The 20,412-nt window shown below is 46.0% G+C and overlaps 1 protein-coding gene across 1 annotated transcript in view; it reads left to right on the plus strand.

The window, feature by feature from the left end:
• Positions 1-1,089: 1,089 nt before the first annotated feature.
• The window catches only part of LOC146869342 (E3 ubiquitin-protein ligase TRIM39-like), an 86,425-nt gene continuing 67,102 nt past the window's right edge, over positions 1,090-20,412 (plus strand). Inside the window, exons 1-2 of the mRNA XM_085651088.1 lie at positions 1,090-1,672; positions 15,668-15,763. Of these exons, the coding sequence (XP_085507214.1) occupies positions 1,262-1,672; positions 15,668-15,763 (507 nt within the window). The 5' untranslated portion in view covers positions 1,090-1,261. The remainder of the gene's footprint in view (positions 1,673-15,667; positions 15,764-20,412) is intronic.

Below are 20,412 nucleotides of genomic sequence, written 5' to 3' on the forward strand. Positions count from 1 at the left end.
GCACAGCGCAACCGCGGCCCATGACGAGACCATCTCGTCATGGGCACTCAAGAGGTTAAGACCTATCCTCTTTCCCTCGGCTCTCTACTTTTTCTCCTCTTTCATTTCTTCTGTTCTTCAAAATTCTTTAAATGATATTCGCTTGAATCCGATTATTATAGCACTATATATACTGTACTATGTATGTTTGTTACTTACTTCCTGTTCAATTATACTTCTGTTGTATATATAGTGTTTATGCATACTCATTTTTTTGGGTGGCACTTATATGTAGCACAAACTCGATCTGAAGGTATCAGATTGCTTTACATGACCACCGGTTGCATTACAGACGGACACATTCATTTTTCAGGCAGAGTGGGGGGGAGGGAGTGGGTGATGCTTCAGTCTCCTGCCAAGACTCGAACCTGGTTCCCCAGTTTCAAGGTCAGTCGCTTTGGCCACTAAGCCACATGCTCCTTTTACAATACTGTATGTTATTGTATTTCCTTAAACAAAGCATTATCAAAGTTTTTTTTTAAAACAAAAGAAAGCCGAGGGAGGGAGTTGAAAATGGCTTTAATCCAATCTGAGTGTATTGTGTGTGTCTGCTTATGTCTGTGTGTTTGCCTGCTTATGTATGCTGTTCTTGACTGAGAGAATGGGGACACTCTTGAGAGGTATTTTAAAAGAAATGTGTGCAATGCTTTTTGTGTGCATGTCTGCTTGTTTCTTTCTGTGTGTGTACGCTCCATAATATCTAGTATTCTGCCAAAGACAACAAACAACAGGAGTGACGCTGCAAATGTTACAAAAGGGAAATGTTAACACATCATTGCGTTTGACTTTCATTTTGTGTAACAGGTTAACCTGTTTAGTTTATAGACACGTATTTCTTGTGTTTTGGTATGTGCTGCAGCTGGTATAGAAATCTTTAAATATCATCCTGTCTTGCCCTTTGCCCCCCGCCCACTCGCCACATCTCTAGCTCATTTTAATGAGTACCTGCGCTTCTTTATTCCCATTTTAAACACTGTACTACAAGTTCCAGAATGCACAGGACAAACCACAAGCGCTGAGTGAACTTCGCACCCCTGTGTCTCCGTACTCGTTGCTGACGTGCCCTCACGTTCCATTATATGGAGTTGCAGTTCGACTTCGGTTCCTCCCAGGCAGATGTGGCTTGGATAGAGTGACAGGAGCCTGCGCAGTGGGAGTGACAGGAGGCTGGGATACTCCCAGGATACAAACAGCAGAAACGAAACTAGTCTATTACTGCATCATGGCGGCGGCAGCCCAGTCTCAGAACCTGGAGGACGAAGTCACTTGTTCGATTTGTTTGGAATATTTTAAGGATCCGGTGATGATCATAGGCTGTGGACACATCTTCTGCCAGTCCTGCATTTCACGGTGCTGGCAGGGGTCCGAGACAAACCTCGCCTGTCCCCAGTGCAGAGAAATATCCCAAGAGAAAATACTTCAGCCCATCCGGCAGCTGGGAAACCTCGTGGAAATGTTAAAGATCCACCTCCCCTCTCTGAAGCCGCAGGAGAACGTGTGCGAAAAACACCAGCAGCGGCTGCAGCTCTTCTGTGAGGATGACCAGGAGCCCATCTGTGTGGTGTGTGACCGGTCCAGGGACCACCGGTCTCACACCGTCATTCCTGTAGAGGAGGCTGCCCAAGAGTACAAGGTATGTGAGGCACTGCTGGGATCGCAGCTCTTTTACCATAAACTCTGTACTGTTTGACTGACTGCGACTAAGAGTACAAGCCGCGTGTGGGACAGCGCTGGGACCTCAGTTCTTTTACTGTAGGACCGTGCCCAAGAACACAAGGCCTGTGTGAGAAACTGCGGGGATTCTGTCTGGACTCACGGGCCTGGTGCTATAATGTGCTCCCTAGAGCACGATGAACCCAAGAGTAGAATTCTCTTGTCACGCAGGGTCTGTGTTGGGCCTCATGACTGTAGGCGTGGTGCCAAAGACAACACGGTGTGTCTGCGACAGACTTGGGTTCAGTGCCCCTGAGAATGTTATTTCTGTGTGACCTGGCTGAGGTCAAACAAAGTTCATAGTGTACGACAGGGCCGTAGTTTAGCAATATATGTTTTGGGTGGCGTGGCCCCAGTGATGACAAACCTTTATTTACATACTCGAACAGGACGAAGGAGTCGTATTATTTTGCGATACCAATTGAAGATTAAAACTGGTTTGTCACCGGAGGTATGACCAGGAATTGAAGCACATTGGTGCTAGAGTAAACCCCCATGTAGAGAGTGGGCTATAATATTATTGCTTTAATGATCTCGACATAAACAAGATCGTACAGAATCGACGGACTTGCAGAAGTTTTTTGCCTTTGAATGTGGCATATGAGACAAATCCTGAAAGTAGAGCTTGTTTTTCCTGCTTGGTGTAGTGATGCATTTCATCTGCTGCTGAGTCATTCCGAGTAGAGATGTATATAGACTCTTGAATTCTTTAATTGGAGCATTGGATTCCTGGCGGTACGTTCCGAATATGTGTTTGGAGTAGTATTAGATGTTGTGCAAAAATTAGTTTTTCTTCTATGGAAGATATATACGTATCATAATCCTGCAGGTGGTGGAGCCTATGAATGAATCCCACCAAAACGTGTCAACAAATTGATGTTACACAACTTACCGCTAGTGGACATTCTTACATGATCAAATTCAAGGATGCTTACTGATGTGTATGGTAGAGGTGCGATTTCTTTGCTTTAAATTTCTCCCATTTTATAAATATGGCACAGAATTATAAATATGGCTCAGTGTCTACTGGCCACTAGGAGCAAAAGGCCCTCTGTTTGTAAATGCGACACTAAAATAAGACAAAAGTAAAATGTAGAGTTAATCATTAAGGTACTTTCTTGTTTTACTTTTCTCCCTTATAAAAGCCTTCAGAAACATCATTTTGTTCTCGTGCTCCAATATTGAGTCCACAAGGACTTTTATTTAAGAGTTAAATACATCTGTGCTTCACCTCTGGCCCATAAAGCTGACTGAGCACTGCTCATTATCAGTCTCTGCTCTCTGCAGCCTGATGATAAAAATGTAAAGTAAACTTTGGCCTTCCTCAACATTAAAAGAAAAACGTGACCCTGTGCTTATTTAAAAGTGAACTCAAGGCTCCGTGCTACTTTAAAAGTGTCTGAACACCTGGATTATATAGTCTGATCTATATATATCTATACGTGTGTTAGAATCCGGGTTCTCTGGTTGGCACAGGTAGGTACTTGTGACAAGCAGGGAACCTTTCCTGTAGTCAGGGTAAGGGGTTACACTCCTAAAATAACCCCTGCTCACCCTCTAGGTAGCTTGGCGCGAGCAGACAAGGCTTATCTCAGAGCGTTATAGGTTAAGCATTTGTGAACACATACAGCAACCAAGTGACAACACTACAAATGGACACCACACAGGTTTTTATATTAAAAATAAGGATTCTTTATATAGAGTTACCACAAGACCATTAAACGACAAAAATACACAATACTGTTACTTAGATGGTAGAAGTTTGCTTAGTTCTCTTAAGTTCTTAAATGCGACACTTTAAGTCAATGTACCTTAGATGTGACACGCAGGGCAACAAAAGTGTTGCAACGATGCTGATGCGATGAAGTTTTTGGTGCAAAGAAATAAAGACGTGAAGATCTTCCAGATGCGTTGCGCTTCTCCGATGTTGCGAGAAGACTCGTCTCGATGCGTCGGCTGCAGCGGCGTCACCCCTTTACGCGATGCGAAGACAGCAGCCTTGGCAGTGGCACTCTTCTCCGACGTTTGCGAGACGCTTCCGCTCGATGCGATGCTGCAGCGGCGTCACCCCTTTACGCGATGCGCCGACAGCAGCTCCGACGGCGGCACGCTTCTCCGTGGATGCGAGGCGCTTTTCTTGATGCGGTGCAATGCGTCAGCTACGATGGCTGCGATGGCGACGCGCTTCTTCGGTGTTGCGAGACACTTCCGGAATGATGCGAGACGCTTCCGCTCGATGCGATGCTGCAGCGGCGACACCCTTTTGCGAGATGCGACGGCAACAGCTCTGGCGGCACGCTTCTCCTTCTCGAGTCGCGCTTCCAGCTCCTTGCGACACGCAGTCCCTCAGAAGGCCCAACACCAGCAGCAGGCACTTCCAAAAGACTCTGAGGAGCTGGGGGGTGAAGTCCACTGGTCCTGGGACTTCGTTCAGGGCGCAAGCTCAGCTCAAGCCCTTGGAGATCTTTTAAGCACAAGTTGAATGAAAGTCTTTGTAGTCTTTTCTCCACTCCTTTCAGCAGCAAGGCAACCACTGCAGGCCAATCCCCCAGGTCAGGGACAGTACTCCTCCTTACAGCTTTCCCAGTTCCTTCTCCTCAGGCAGAGGTTCTTCTTGTCAAGCAGGATCTAATTTCTTGGGAGCAGGGTCCCAATACGTATACCCCTAATTCCTTTGTTCCTCTGGGGTAGAGGGGCCTTTGCCCAGTCCAAACCAGTTCTTGAGCACTTTGTTGACATGACTGACTTTCTATTCAGGGTGCAGGGCAGAGACATCAGCCGCTCCACAGGAGGTGGAGCCAGCATTGTGGTGGCAGAGCACAGCCCTATTCAGAGTCCAGGTGCACTCCTCCCACCCATCTGGATGTCAATCTCTCTATTCACCACAAGGCTACCTAGCCCTGCCCCTCTGGGTTTCCCCAGCCCTGTCACTCACACAAACCAGACAGGCAGATACACATCATAGCAGAGGCGGGCTGAAATGGTTAGGCAAGCAAATACCAACTTTCTAAAAGTGGTATTTGCAAAAACAGAATATTAAAATAAACTTTACTAAAAGATGTATTTTATTATTCTGAGTTCAGGCATACTAAACTCGGTTTTCTACCATGTTCCCTGGGTCTGTTAGGATCATAGGATGTAACAATTCTAACAGCCCATTCTGGCCTATGGGAACAGGTAGCCTTGCAATAGTGAAAAACGAAAATGGCTGTAATTCACTATTAGGACATGCCACACACACCAGGGCTTGTCCTACCTTATGCTTACAATGTAACCTGCCTTTGGGCCTACCATAGGGGTGACTAATATGAAGTTAAGGGAAGGTTTAGGGACTGGGAAGTGGGTGCACTTGCCCAGTCAGCATGACAGTACCAGACTGCACGCAGGTTCTGCAATGGCAGACCTTAGACACCTTTTACTAGGCCGCTTCTGTGGGTGGCACAACCAGTGCTGCAAGCCCACCAGCAGCATTTGTATTTACAAGCCCTGGGCACTCCTGGTGCACTTTACTGGGGTCTGACAGTAAACCAAATAAGCCAATCATGGAATCCAACCAACATATACATTTTAAATAGGGAGCACTTGCACTGTGGCACTGGTTGGCAGTGGCACAGTGCTCTGAGCAGCTAACACCAGCAAAACCACATGAGGCACAGCGACAAAAAGTGGAAGGGCGACTCACGCCAAGGTGCCAGGTCTAACAACGTGTGTGTGTGTGTGTGTGTGTGTGTGTATATATATATATATATGTTAGAATTGGGAATCTCTGGTTGACACAGGTAGGGACTTGTGTCAAGCAGGGATCCTCTCCTCTAGTCAGGGTAAGGGGTTACACTCCAACAATAACCCCTGCTCACCCTCTAGGTAGCTTGGTGCGAGCAGACAAGGCTTATCTCAGGGCGCAATGGTTGAGCATTTGTGACCACATACAGTAATTCAATGATACCCCCACAAATGGACTCCACACTGGGTTTATCAAAAATAGTTATCTTTATATAATAGGACTTAGCACAAGACCCAATAACGTTAAGCGGGCCCACAATACTTATTGGCATAAAGCAGTTCTTGTTTCAAGCATATTTCAATAGTTCTGTGCGCTTCGCTCTCTTCGTACGGGGCTGGAAAGATGCTTACGAGCGGGGCTCACAAGCATTGCAGACGCTCCGGGCGAAGCGTACACCCTGCGGTGCTCACGAGCGGGGCTCACAAGCGTTGCAGACACTCCGGGCGATGCGTACACCCTGCGGTGCTTACGAACGGGGCTCACAAAATGCTGCAGGCGCTCCGGTGCGGAGCGTACACCTTACGGTGCGAAGCGGACACAGTACCTTATCTTTGAAAGTTCGTCACGGACGATGCGTTGAATCCCAGCGCGTTGTACGGTGCGATGTCCTCCTGTTGCGGTGCGAGCTACGGCTCATAGGAGGCCTCAGTCACGATGCTCGAGGGGACGGTGCGGAGCGCTGGCTCTTCGTTGCGGCGTACGAGCCGTACCTTGAGATCGGCGCCTTTTCTTTCAGTGCGGTGCGAAGCAGGCAGTACGCTCCGATGGTGAGCGACGTACCAACCACTCCACGCGCCGCAGCCTGCCCACAACAGGGGTAGTGGGGCACGTTGAGCAGTACGATGCGAAGAGGGGGCAATAAAAGTGCGGCACGAAGTCCTTCCTTCACGTTGCGAGCTACGGCTCGTAGGGGGGCCTTAGTCGCGTTGTTTGGGCCGGACAGCTGGGCACAGGCTTGCCAGTGTACGCGCCGATCTAGGAGGCGCACACTTCTCTCGGCTTCAGCTTCACGGTGAGAACGGTGGTTCTCAAGGGGGGTGAAGTCCACTGGTCCTGGGACTTCGTTCAGGGGGCAAGCTCAGTCACAAGCCCTTGGAGATCTTAAACAGCACAAGTTGAAGTAAAGTTTATCAGCAATCTTTCTCCTCTCCTTCAGCAGCAAGGCAACCACTGCAGGCCAATCCCCCAGGTCAGGGACAGTACTCCTCCTACAGCTTTCCTGGTTCCTTCCCCTCAGGCAGAGGTTCGTCTTGTAGCAGGATCTTATTTCTTGGGAGCAGGGTTCCAATACTTAAAGTGTGATTCTTTTGTTCTTTCAGACCAGGGGGGCCCTTGCCTAGTTCTGGCCGGTTTCTTAGCACTTTGTTGACATGATGCAGGCTTCTGCTTTCAGTGTGCAGGGCAGAGTCATCAGACGCTCCGCAGGGGGTGGAGCCAGCATTGTGGTGGCAGAGCACAGCCCTATTCAGAGTCCAGGTGCACTCCTCCCACCCATCTATATGTCAATCTCTCTATTCACCACCAGGCTACCTAGCCCTGCCCCTCTGGGTTTCCCCAGCCCTGTCACTCACACAAACCAGACAACACATGCCAATTTCAGCCCGCCTCTGCGCTGATGAGTAAGCAAAGGCCAACTTTCTAAAAGTGGCGTTTGCAAACACAGAACATTAAAATAAACTTAGCTCAAATATGTATTTTATTATCCTGAGTTCAGGCATACTAAAGTCGATTTTCTACCATGTCTCCTGGGTCTGTTAGGATCATAGGATGTAACAATTCTAACAGCCCATTCTGGCCTATGAGAACAGGTAGCCTTACAATAGTGAAAAACGAAAATGGCTGTAATTCACTATTAGGACATGCCACATACATCAGGGCTTGTCCTACCTTATGCTTACAACGCACCCTGCCTTTGGGCCTACCATAGGGGTGACTAACATGAAGTTAAGGGAAGGTTTAGGGACTGGCAAGTGGGTGCACCTGCCCAGTCAGCATGACAGTACCAGACTGCACGCTGGCTCTGCAATGGCAGACCCTTGACACATTTTACCAGGCCGCGTCTGTGGGTGGCACAACCAGTGCTGCAAGCCCACCAGCGGCATTTGTATTTACAAGCCCTGGGCACTCCTGGTGCACTTTACTGGGGTCTGACAGTAAACCAAATAATCCAATCATGGAATCCAACCAACATATACATTTTATATAGGGAGCACTTGCACTGTGGCACTGGTTGGCAGTGGCACAGTGCTCTGAGCAGCCAACACCAGCAAAACACATGAGGCACAGCGACAAAAAGTGGAAGGGAGATTCACGCCAAGGTGCCAGGTCTAACAGTATATATATATTCACTGAAAAAACCATAGGTTTCAGGCCTGATATAGTTAGGAATTAGCATTTAAAAGACCTGCGAAATTCACTGAAAAAACCATAGATTTCAGGCCTGATATAGTTAGGAATTTAGCATGGTCACTGACCATGTCATGAATTATGTAATATGTGACATCATCAGCAGTGGATTGCGGGCGCACGAGATGTAGTTAGTACAACTAACTATATCGGAGGAATTTCAATGGTTTTGTTCGAGTGAAATGTCCAGCTAACTAGAACACCCCTAAAACCTATGGTTTTTTCAGTGACTTTCTAAGGTTTTTTAAATGCTAATTCCTAACTATATCAGGCCTGAACCTATGGTTTTTTCAGTGAATTTCAAAGGTTTTGTAAATGACAATTTTTTATGTATTAATTGTTATACTGATTTTTTTTTATACTGATTTACTACATTGTTTAAACTGTTTATTTTTAGATATTTTATTTTTTTAATTACATTATACATTACAATACAAAATATACTTTCTCAGAATGAATTACTTTAGTTTAAACACTTTGCAAATAGGCAATAGAATTTTAAGTACAGTAGTTACAGTTGTTGCAATGGGCAACACAATTTCAAACACAAAGCAACATTGAGCTCAATGTGAATTTCTAGTCAAATGCAATTAGTTACTTTATGGATTACTTTTCTAACCACAGAACTGGATGCTAGATTCAGTCCTTGGACATCTCCTGTAAACAGTTGAGTAAAAGCGTTTTGGTTACAGTAGTTATTTTTAAGGATTATTATTGTATTTTAAAAGTTGACACTGAAAAATGTTCACATAGAATCACCAATGTTATCCTATGGCAGAAAATTCACTTAGCAGGTAAGTACTGTTACCGTTACTTTTTCTTACTCAGTGGTGGATCCTGGATCCAGCACAGATGAATCTCCTGTAAACAGTTGAAAGAATGTGTTTAAGTCATACAGATGATTTTTTTAGGAATATTTTTAGTTTGTGAAAATAGACACTTAGAAACTTTTCTACTTAAAAGCACAATTCTATGGAAGGAGTTACTGTTAAGTACACTTAAAATTACTTTTCAGGGTCAGTGCTGGTCTAAAAGATGCAGCACTGGGTTCTCTCCTGATAACAGGTGAGTAAATCTGAATTCGTAGTTCGGCTGATTTTAGAGGAATATTTGTATGTTTCAAAAATGGACACTTAGAAACTTTTCTGCTGAAAACCACACAATGGATTCCTATGGAAAGAAATACAAGTTACTGGTAAGTATGCTTGGAATTACTTTTCAGGGTCAGTGCTGGTCTAAAAGATGCAGCACTGGGTTCTCTCCTGATAACAGGTGAGTAAATTGGAATTCGTAGTTCGGCTGATTTTGGAGGAATATTTGTACATTTCAAAAATGGACACTTCGAAACTTTTCTGCTGAAAACCACACAATGGATTCCTATGGAAGGAAATACAAGTTACTGGTAAGTACGCTTAGAATTATTTTTCAGGGTCAGTGCTGGTCTAAAAGATGCAGCCCTGGGTTCTCTCCTGATAACAGGTGAGTAAATCGGAGTTCGTAGTTCGGCTGATTTTAGAGGAATATTTGTACAATGGTAAAGGAAGGGGGCGGGGCCTGAGGTGACGTGTGCAAACACGCCCTGTGGCGCGTTTTAAGTTGGGGAATTAATTCCTCTTCAATCCTGCGGTCCCCTGGGGGCCAACTAGCCCACCAGGTACCTCCAGTATGCGTCAGGGAGCTGCGTTGCAGAGAGGTGTTCAGAGGCCACGCCCCTTTTTACAACACTCTGCAACGCAGCTCCGTGGCGCTTACTGGAGGTACCTGGTGGGCTAGTTGGCCCCTAGCGGACCTCTCGATTGAAGAGGAATGAATTCCCCAACTTAAAACGCGCCACAGGGCGTGTTTGCACAGTATCACCTCAGGCCCCGCCCCCTGTCTTCACCACTGTGCAAACGCGCCCGGTGGTGCGTTTTAAGTTGGGGGATTTAGTCCCCTTGAATCCTGAGGTCCCCTAGCGGCCAACTAGGCCACCAGGTACCTCCAGTAAGCGCCACGGAGCTGCATTGCAGAGAGGTGTAAAAAGGGGCGTGGCCTCATTACACCTCTCTGCAACGCAGCACCCTGGCGCATACTGGAGGTTCCTGGTGGGCTAGTTGGCCCCCAGGGACCTCCAGTATTCAAGGGGAATTAGTTCCCCCTCTGCAAACGCGCCAGGGGACCCCAACCCCAGGGCCTGACCCCAATTTTTATATTTGAAAAAAAAAATCGGGAAGGGGCCACGTGGTACCCCTCCCGAGGCCATAATTTGCCCCAGGGACCCCATTCCCCGGGGCATGGACCTTTAAAAAAAAAAAAAAAAAATTTATGGAGGGGGCTGCATAGCCCCCCCTTCCTCTGGCCACTTTAAGGCCCCGGAAATCCCATCCCCTGGGGCGACCATTTTATTTTTTATTTAAGGGGGGCTGCGTGGCCCCCCTCCCGGGCCACTTCTGGCCCCGGGGACCCCATCCCCCAGGGCCTGGCCTCTTGTTGGAGACCGTGGGGGGGTCCCCAATCCCCCCACGGTCCCAGCCGGCTCCCCGCCTCCTGTGGGAGCCGGCATTGCTTTTCCACATGGGGAGCAGCTAACATGCAGCTAATCTGCTTTGCTTCATTGAAGCGAGAGCAGGTTTCCCTGCTCTCGCTTCAATGAAGCAAAGCAGTTTGCCATGGCAGGGTGGGAGCCACGAGGCTCCCGCCCTGCCATTGCAAACAGCAGTGTCCCGGGGGTGGGCACCCCGGGACACTGCAGGAGCCGGCCCTCGGTGGTGGCGGTCCCCAGGGCCAATACAAGGCTCCAGGAGGGGGGGCCGCATGGCCCCCCTCCAACATGTACAAGTTGCCCCAGGGGTTGGCGGTTCCCGGGGCTGAGGGGGGCCTGAGAGCCCCCCCCACATCAAATCGTTTTAAGCCCCGGGGGTGGTGGTCCCCGGGGCAGTGTGGGGGGGATTGGGACCCCCCCCACACTTTTTTTTTTTTAATTATGCCCCCGGGATTTGGCCCCCGGGGGCAAATTAGAATATTCAGCGCGGGAGCCCGCACTGAAATTTTTTTTTTTCCGGCCGAAACTCGCGCTGGGTGCGCGAATCTCGCCGTTTTTTTTTTTTTTGTTTTTTTTGTGGAGGGAACACACTTGCTTGAAAACAAAGGAGATTTGGTGACCAGATAACTGCTTTTACCCTTTAAAATGAATGTGCTGCTCTAACCACAAGGGAGAAATATCTGAAGCAGATGGCCTGAAGCATATCACAATAAAAAGAAGGAGCGTACATATGCCCTGTTTGAGAAAAAATTTATCTGGTTTTGCTACTCTTAGCTGACTTTACCAATATTTATTTACCAGGTAGTTATGGTATAACATTTGATACCTACTGCAGATTCCTTTAGGTTTTTTCTGGAATTTTAAATTTGCATCTTTTTAATGAGATTTAGACATTTTCAATTCTTTGTCCAAACATTATTATTGTGTTGCCTTGCTGTTGCATGTGTAACATATGTATGTTTTTGAGTTAAACTATGCTGCTTGAGCAAGCTTGCAAATCAGTGAATTAGGTATTCTCCACAGTTATAGCTCAAACCAAGACGCTGACTTCTCTCCCCCATAGCTTTACTCTCCGATTTCAAACACTCTTTATCCACACATCCTTGCATACATCTGACTGATTTCTCCCTTAAACAATTTAACAAAATTATTCGTGGGGAGACTCCAGCTATATATTATCTTGTACATATTTACCCTCCACTGTTTTCAATAGTAGGTAGTTTTCATTATCCTAATTTCTGTTCACCATTTTAATGATCTATTTACTCAAATCCCTTTCCAATTGACCATATATATTCTGCGTCACAATCCATTGTATAAAGCAAAGATCTGGTCGACGTTTCCTAAATAAACTTGCAAGTGACGGGAGTTGCAGTGGTATAACTGTGGTAAGGGTGGAGCAGATACTTGCTGGAACAATGAACTCGCTGGAAAATAGTGCCACAAATGATTGACTACATATATCACATAGATATTGCGACTGAGTTCACTGTTTGGGTTAACTTTAATCTGCCGTAACATATTAAGGTTCTTGATTTGTTTATGTAAGTTGACAACTCTTGGTTTTTCTGGTGTTAATGAGGGTTGGTCTTGTGTAACATGCTATTACATTCATATGTCTGAAGCCACTATGTATGTGGATACCTATACATTAATAATATAGAGGTATTTAAAAAGTGATGCGAGTTGCAGAAGAACTCTCCTGTGGTGATGTCTTTCCTTTATGTTTATGCAATGAGCTCATGGAGCCAGTGTTCCATCTATTATGTTATGGTTCTGAACTTGTCAGTTGCTCCTGGCCCTTTCTTGGATGGATGTCAACCTGCAATAAACTACTTGTTTCCAGTAATCCAGGCGTGCTTTATTACCACAAGATTGGCGACGATCGGGATTGTTTAACCTAAGAAGATCAAGAAGGGGCCAATTGTCGAAGCGGTATAATTTTCCATTTTTTTTAAAAATAATGGAACATTGAGAACTGTCTTTACTCTACACGACGAATGAGGTGAGAAACCCTCCAAACTCTGCCATCTCCTAACCGTTTCGCTTCATATGAGAGCAACTCAGCACTTTTTCACGAAGTGCAGCCTTTTCCTATGAGCAGAGAGCCGGGAGCCGATGTGTTGCCATGGGAACGACTTGCGAGTGGTACGCATCTGCGAGCGTTGGCGCTCGGTGACTTGAAGCTGAGAAATAAAGATTTATTTCTCAAGGGAAGTCAAGAGTCTCAAAAGGCCCCGTCACAAGACATTACTTGCTGTGTTTCACTTCTACTATGAGAGCGTATCTGACCAGTCCCACGAGAGTGCTCTAATCGTGAAGGTGTTTCGAGCCTCAGACTTCCCACGTGCACCCCTCGCGCATTCAAATCTCACTTTACTCCAGCTTAAGTGGCAACATTCAGCGCTCTCTAAGCTCACTTTCTCTCATCAATAATAAGGGCTGTTGACAGAATGAAACACGGAGGCTCTTACCTTTGCTGCTTTTTCTCTGTTCTTCCTTCGTCTCAACTAAAGTAACCATAGAGTCTACAACAACACGTCCTGTGGTTGGTTCTTGGCTGTAGCACCCCCAGTGGTGTATTAACAAATTGCAATTTAGGATTCTCCAAAGTGTATGTTCTGTGACATATTCAAAAAAGAGGAAGGGAACTTTTTCTTTGGTTCCAACTTTCACGCAGCTTAAGTATTGCTCTTCAAACTGGGAGTCTGGTGAAGTGCTATTTATTCAGGAAATATTTTTTTTTTCTTTTCTTTTTCAGCATTTTTTTTTTTGCTTTTTGCTTTTATCTTACCTTCAACCTTGTTTCAAGATGCAAAACATTACAGCGCCAGCCTCCTTTTTGCAAGACCCTGGTGATCCTCCTCTAGAATGGAAGCTTTGGATTCGCTCATTTAAAGCCTATTTAGTGGCTATTGATGCTACCAAATTCAAGCCAGACAGGAAAAAAGGACTAATGTACTACCACCTGGGTGTAGAAGGTCAAAACGTATTTGATCACCTTCCTGACTATGATGGCTCTGACGAGGATATTGATGAATTTGATTCAGCCATTTTTCAACTTGACAAGTATTTTGCTAAATCTAAAAATTTGATCACTTATCTCAAGTTGTGGTCTTTCAAGACGATATTTTGGTGTTTACAGAAAGTGAAAGTGAGCATAATTTGGTTGTGGGAAATGTTTTGAGCATACTGGAAGCAAGAGGTGCCACCCTAAGGAAGGACAAGTGTATCTTTAAAACTAGGGAAATAGAGTATCTGGGTCATGTTTTTTCAGCTGAGGGTATCAAACCTAAACCTTGTCTCGTTAAAAGCATTTTGGACGCTCCTGCTCCAAAGAACAAAGACCAACTATTGTCTTTTTTGGGTCTTTGTGAGTTTTATGCTAAGTTTTTGAAAAATTTTGCAAACTTAACTGAAGCATTCAGACCTTTGCTTAAGAAGAATGCAGATTATAATTGGTCTGACACTTGCGATCAAACCTTTAAGGTTATAAAAGAGAGAATTATCAGTGCTCCTGCCCTGCAATCTTTTTCAGAGAAAAGGGATACTGTCATCACTGTAGATGCGTGTGAGTATGGTTTGGGAGCTGTACTTACCCAAATGGAGAATGGTCGTGAGTTCACTATTGGTTTTGCTTCACGTACTTTAAGGGACGCAGAACGTAAATATTCTGTGATAGAAAAAGAGTTGCTTGCGTGTGTGTGGAGTGTGGAGAAATTCAAGGCCTATGTTTGGGGTAGGCATTTCACGTTAAAAACTGACCATTGCCCTTTAGTTAATATTCTTTCGGGCAAGAAGATTAAACGCACCACAGCCAGGATTTCAAGACTTGCTGCTAAACTGTTAGAATTTTCTTTTACAGTAGAGTATATTCCCGGGGGGAAAAACTCCCGAGCTGATTGTCTTTCTCGTCTTCCCGTTGAAGAATGTGACAGTCTGGAGTGGGAAGACGAAATTGAAGAATGTTTTATTGCTTACATAGGAGACGCAAGCTTTTCAGAAAGTGAGTGGACTTCTGCACTCCATTCAGATTGCACGCTAAGTGAAGTCGTCTTATATGTGCAATCTGGTTGGCCAAAAGAGTCTCTATTAGCTAAAGAACTACAACCTTTTTGGAAGGTTGCAGATGAATTGTCGTTGGAAGGTAATTTGCTAGTTCGTGGAGAGAAGCTAGTAGTACCCTCTTCTCTCTATCAACAAGTGATAAAATTGGCTCACAGTGGGCATTTGGGTTCCACTCTGACCAAGAGAAAGGTCAGGGAGAGGTTTTGGTGGCCTTGCATGGACTCACAGATTGAAGATTTTGTTTTGAGTTGTACTAAATGCAAGTCTAGTGATAAGGTGTTAATAACAGAACATGAAGCTGAGTCAGTAAGCCTATGTCCAAAGAGAGTGTGGCAGCGTATTAGTGTTGACTTTCTGGGTCCATACCAGGTTTTGCCTCACAATTTGAGATATTTTGTTGTAATGGTAGACCATCTTTCCAGGTGGGTTGAGGTCGAACCGGTTTCAGAACCATCCACAAGGAAAGTCCTTGAGTGTTTTTTGAAAGTGTTTTCTAGAGAGGGTTTTCCAGCAGAACTGTTGACCGACAATGGGGTTCAATTTGTTTCGTCTGAAATGTCTTCTTTTATTACCACATCTCCTCTTAATCATAGGGTTGAATATGCAGTGCTCTCTCAGTAATTCTGTACCCCGATTAGAGCCCTCTCATGTTGAGAGCTTCACAATTTCACACTCAACTTCTAGGACAGCCAGACCCCCTCTTTCCAAACATTGAAGGACTTTACCCATATCCTTGCGGCGATGTCATTGTTTCCCACTGTGGGTGTCAATGGACCAGGGGAATGGATGAATACATTCAGATTTTTTGTCTCAGCCTTGTTTGTGTGGGAATAAGTCAGAATGATTATGGGGAGCTTTCTTGTAATTCCAGAGTAGGTGTTGTTTGTTGAGAATAAGAGTGGGAACCAGTAGATCTTCCACAACCATGTGTAGCTTATCCATTGAAGATCTGGAGTCCTGATCAGACTGGAAGACGCGCATCAAGCGGGAAGGTCTGCAGCCCAAACTGAGCAGTTATGTTGTCCATAGGAAATGTGGTTGGTTTGCTATCGGTCTGAAAGTGGGGGTGAATTGCAAAATTGCTCCCGCATATCACTGGTGTTGAATCATCATGTTTTTGTTAAAATTATTCCTAGAAAATGCTGCAAAGTCGCTTGATTCAACTGAGAAGCAACCTGGAAGATGTGAAGAGATTCGCAACAGATGAGGACAAGAAAAGATCAGAGCTGGAGGTGAGTGTCATTGGCAGGTGGGGGCCCCTTTAATGAGTGAAGCAGAAATAAAAGGTGCATAGTATAGGACTTTCCTGTTATTAATGACTAATCCAGGGGAAGATGGCGGATGAGTATATATATCCCAGAGTATGACCTACTGTAGGAGATGGGGAGCTTACACATAAAGTATCACTGCAGCTCACCGGGATCTAGGAAGGAATTGGAAGCTTACCTTCTAATGACAAATTAGTCCAATCTAAACTGGTTGGATGGAAACTCTGATCTTGAGGTCAAAGGACTCAACATCCTTTGACCTCAACATCAGAGGTCCAAGGATGTTGAGTCTGATTAATCTGCCCACCAAAGAATAGAAATGAAAGGAGGCCATGATGGCTAGCACTTGCCTTCCATCACAATCCAATTTCACTAAGGGCAAGCCAGGGTGTTACGTATAGTTAATTATTAAGTTTTACTATTGTTAAAAACCTTTTACCACTTTCATGAAGTACTAATAGGTTATCTTTTTGTTTTGAAAATTGTATAGATTATCAACCTATGAATTTAAAAAAATGTGATACCTTAATAACTTTGCACCCGTTTGAGGAATGCCGTCACACTTTATCAGACTTTTCCCACTGGTTTAATTGTGGAAGGAGTAATGTTTTGCAAGGTTGTCTGACAGGGGTGTAAAGAGAAAATGGAGGTTCCAAAATATGCTTACATTGAATATATGAAACATATACTTTTAAATTATGCACTGTGTGAAAACCAGGAATCGTATTTTATTTAAATTTGGCAGGATTACATATAATGGTGTGCACATGCCTATTTTGTGTAGTGCAGGTATGTTATGTCATTATTTTTATAAGTTTTAATGTATAATGTATTTAACGTTAGTACTATTTGTTATGGCGGTATTTTTGTAAAAATTTCGGTATTTCGCCTACCACGGTCATTAGCTGATTAGGTAATCATAAAAAAGTTAACCCCTTCAGTGCCACGCCCTTTCCCCGCCCTGTGCCGGGCGTTACATTAGCGGGCGGGGTTTATGACGAGATAGTCTCGTCATGGGCACAGCGCAACCGTGCTCCATGACGAGACTATCTCGTCATGGGCACTGAAGAGGTTAAAGGCACCCATGTTATTATGTACACTTTCACCATGTTGTGTGTTATTTCTTCCGATGTAGGAAAATATTAGGTGTGGCATTTTCTACCTAATTTTTACCACCTTAGTAAAGTGGTAATAGGTAGAGCAAAATAGTTATAACTTTCTAGATATTTAAAAAAAGAAAATAATCTACAGGGCAGCACTGGTGTACTGTTGCCCCCCAAAATATTTTTGAAAAGGTTAATGTTTGTTTATAACTTTTATCCCACTGTACAATACTGTTTTCTTTTTAAGTTAACACTTACAGCTACCTCCTGAGGCGGAAAGCCGGGAGCTTTTATTGTAGATTCATTTTAAACTTTGGTGTTGGAATTTGTATTTGTCTGTACCTCGTTCTCCTCTTGGGCACTTAGCACTCGCCTGCCCTCCCGTGCAGTTCCCGCACAGTGTCTCCATCGCTGTCCCGGGTCTGCACTCGCTCCTGCCGTCACTTCCTGGAACTCCCCAGGAACTCCCCAGGACACGCCCACGAGCGCCCCCTGCAATTGGCAACTGACTACTTACCGTGCGTCCCGCACTCGCGCCCCACACTTACAGCTACCTCCTGAGGCGGAAAGCCGGGAGCTTTTATTGTAGATTCATTTTAAACTTTGGTGTTGGAATTTGTATTGGTCTGTACCTCGTTCTCCTCTTGGGCACTTAGCACTCGCCTGCCCTCCCGTGCAGTTCCTGCACAGCGTCTCCATCGCTGTCCCGGGTCTGCACTCGCTCCTGCCGTCACTTCCTGGAACTCCCCGGGAACTCCCCAGGACACGCCCACGAGCGCTGGGCGCGCCCCCTCCCTTCCTTATTCTGTCTATAAATAATGTGCCTCCATCGGACGCGCAGCGGACGAGCGCAGCGGGCGCGCCATTGGCGCGCCGAAGGCAAGCCCGTCTGCGCCCGTCCGCGTCCGACCGGGGCCCGGGGTCAGTCACTCTGCCCTCCCTGTTAACGCCACTCAATATTCTTCAGCTGACCTTCTCAAGCTGCATGCTGCTTGGCCGCTGGCCCCCACCATATACGCACAGCTCAACGATCTGGGTTTAGCTTGTGCTCGCAGCCTATTTCCTGAGTTAGCTGCTCATACACTGTTCACTGATCCTCAAATCTCTCCTCTCCATCTCTGCCCCCGACGCCCGTCTACTAATTTTGAACTCAAAGTATGTTACCTTAACACCCGCTCATTAGTAAAGCATCAGACAGAAATCTTTCATCTCCTTGATACTGACAGCCCCGACATTCTGTTTCTAACCGAAACTTGGTTGCATGATGGCTCCTCCCCCCGACATTCTGGCCGCCATTCCTCCTGGCTACTATATTATTCAAAGCAACCGGGCCTCCAGTAAACCGGGAGGTGGCGTTGCTGCCATCATTAAACACTCCCTCAGGTTCTCTGTTATCACTGTTTCCTGCATTCCCCAGGTTGATTGTCTTGTTGTCAGACTGGATTCTTCTTTATTCGCTCTTATTTGTGTTTTAGTCTACCGCCCTCCCCATTCATGCCAGACTTTCCTTCTCTGTTTGGAGATTTCCTCTCTCAAATTACTATTAACAACTCCAAAATCCTAGTCCTCGGGGATTTCAATTACTGGCCTATGGACGAGAAGGAAAGCACTTGCTCGGCAGCTTTTTCCGAGCTATTGCGCAGCCTGAATTGCCGCCAACATGTCAACACTGCCACCCATATCAGAGGTCACATTCTGGATAAGGTATGGTCCTCCAATCTTGTGATTTCGGCCCTTCTCATATCGCCATGTGCTTGGTCCGATCATTTTCTCATTACCTTCTCCCTTAAAATTCCTACTCCTCCAAGCAGTCCTCTTGATTCCAACCTTTCCGCTCGTAACTGGAACAGAGCAGACCTTGACCTTTTTAATAATGTACTCAGGACCTCCACCCCTTTGGAATCTGATTCTCCGGACATCTATGCTCAGAACTTCAATCTCTGGCTTGAGTCCGCCAGTGACGTGGTCGCTCCCCTCCGACGGATCAAACTTAAGCATCGCCATGACGCACAAAAATGGTTCTCTGAAGACCTTAAAGCCTTAAAACTCGGCCTCAGGCAAGCCGAGCGTCGGTGGCGCATAAACTACTCCCTTGCAGCCAGGGCAGAATTCTTGTCCCTCCTCAAAGGCTATAAATCCGCCATCGCGCTAGCAAAAACTACACACTTCTCCAATAAAATCACAGAGTCCGCTAATAAAGCTAAAAACATTTTTGCGATCATTGAGGAACTATCTCATTGCCAAAATCAAAAATAGTATCCGGGTACCGCCCTCTCCGTTCCCCTTCCTGTTCCCTGTCCCCCCCTGCGCAGACCTCTCTCCTTGCCCGCCCCTCACTCGGATCCCCGTTATTCTGGAAGCGGAGCTCCCCGTTCTCCTCAGCAAAGTTTCCTCAGGTTCTCCCACTGACTGCTGCCCCCCTAAGATCTTATGCAAGGCCTTCTCGGCCTACCCCGCCCCCCCTCTGGCTCTTCTGAACGCCTCCCTTATCTCCGGTCAAGTCCCTCGTCTTTTTAAGACAGCAGAAGTGGTACCCATTCTAAAAAAAACAACTGCTGATCCAACGGTCATGAGTAATTTCCGCCCTATCTCTCTCCTCCCCTACCTCGGGAAGGTGCTTGAGACTCATGTTACCAACATTCTCAGTTCTCATGTCGAGTTGTCCCATTTTCTCGACCCCCAGCAGGCCGGATTTAGGCCTGCCCACTCCACTGAGATGGTCATACTCTCCGTTATGGAAGAACTACGGAGAGGAGCCGACTCTAACATCTGCCAGGCCCTGGTTCTCCTGGATTTGTCGGCTGCCTTTGACACGGTCGACCATGGGATCCTGGTCGACCGTGTCAGGCAGGCAGGGATCGAGGGTACCGCCCTTGATTGGGTTCGTTCGTTTCTCTCCGGCCGCCAACAAGCGGTTCGCCTGTCTCAATTCTCTGCGGATAAGGTTGACTTGACTTGTGGCGTGCCTCAGGGATCCTCCCTGTCCCCCCTACTCTTTAACCTATACCTCACCCCCCTGATCAGCTCTCTCCGAGACAAAAATGTCTCCGCATTTAATTATGCGGACGACATCCAACTAGTTTTCAACATCAACTCCTCGGATCAATCTGTTGCTGACTTTCAAACCACCCTCTGCCACATCAGTAATTGGTTGGGAGCCAACCATTTGAAACTGAACCCCGACAAGACCGAGCTGGTTCTTGTCGGTGGCCCTCCCAACCCTTGGAATTCCAACTTTTGGCCCGTCAGTCTGGGTCTGCCTCCCTGCCCTTCCACTTCGGCAAAAAGTCTGGGAGTTATCATTAGCAAAGACCTTTCAATGAAACCACAGATTAACGCCACTGTCTCTGCCTGCTTCTTTCAGTTGCGAAAAATCCGGAAAATTGCCCGATTTCTTACTACTGAAGCCCTTACTTTGGCCGTCTTAGCCCTAGTCATCTCCAGAATCGATTACGCCAATTCTTTATATGTAGGCATCCCCGACTACCAGCTAAAGCGTCTGCAACTTGT

The sequence above is a fragment of the Triturus cristatus genome, chromosome 1_1, assembly GCF_964204655.1.
Source record: "Triturus cristatus chromosome 1_1, aTriCri1.1, whole genome shotgun sequence".
NCBI lineage: Eukaryota > Metazoa > Chordata > Amphibia > Caudata > Salamandridae > Triturus > Triturus cristatus.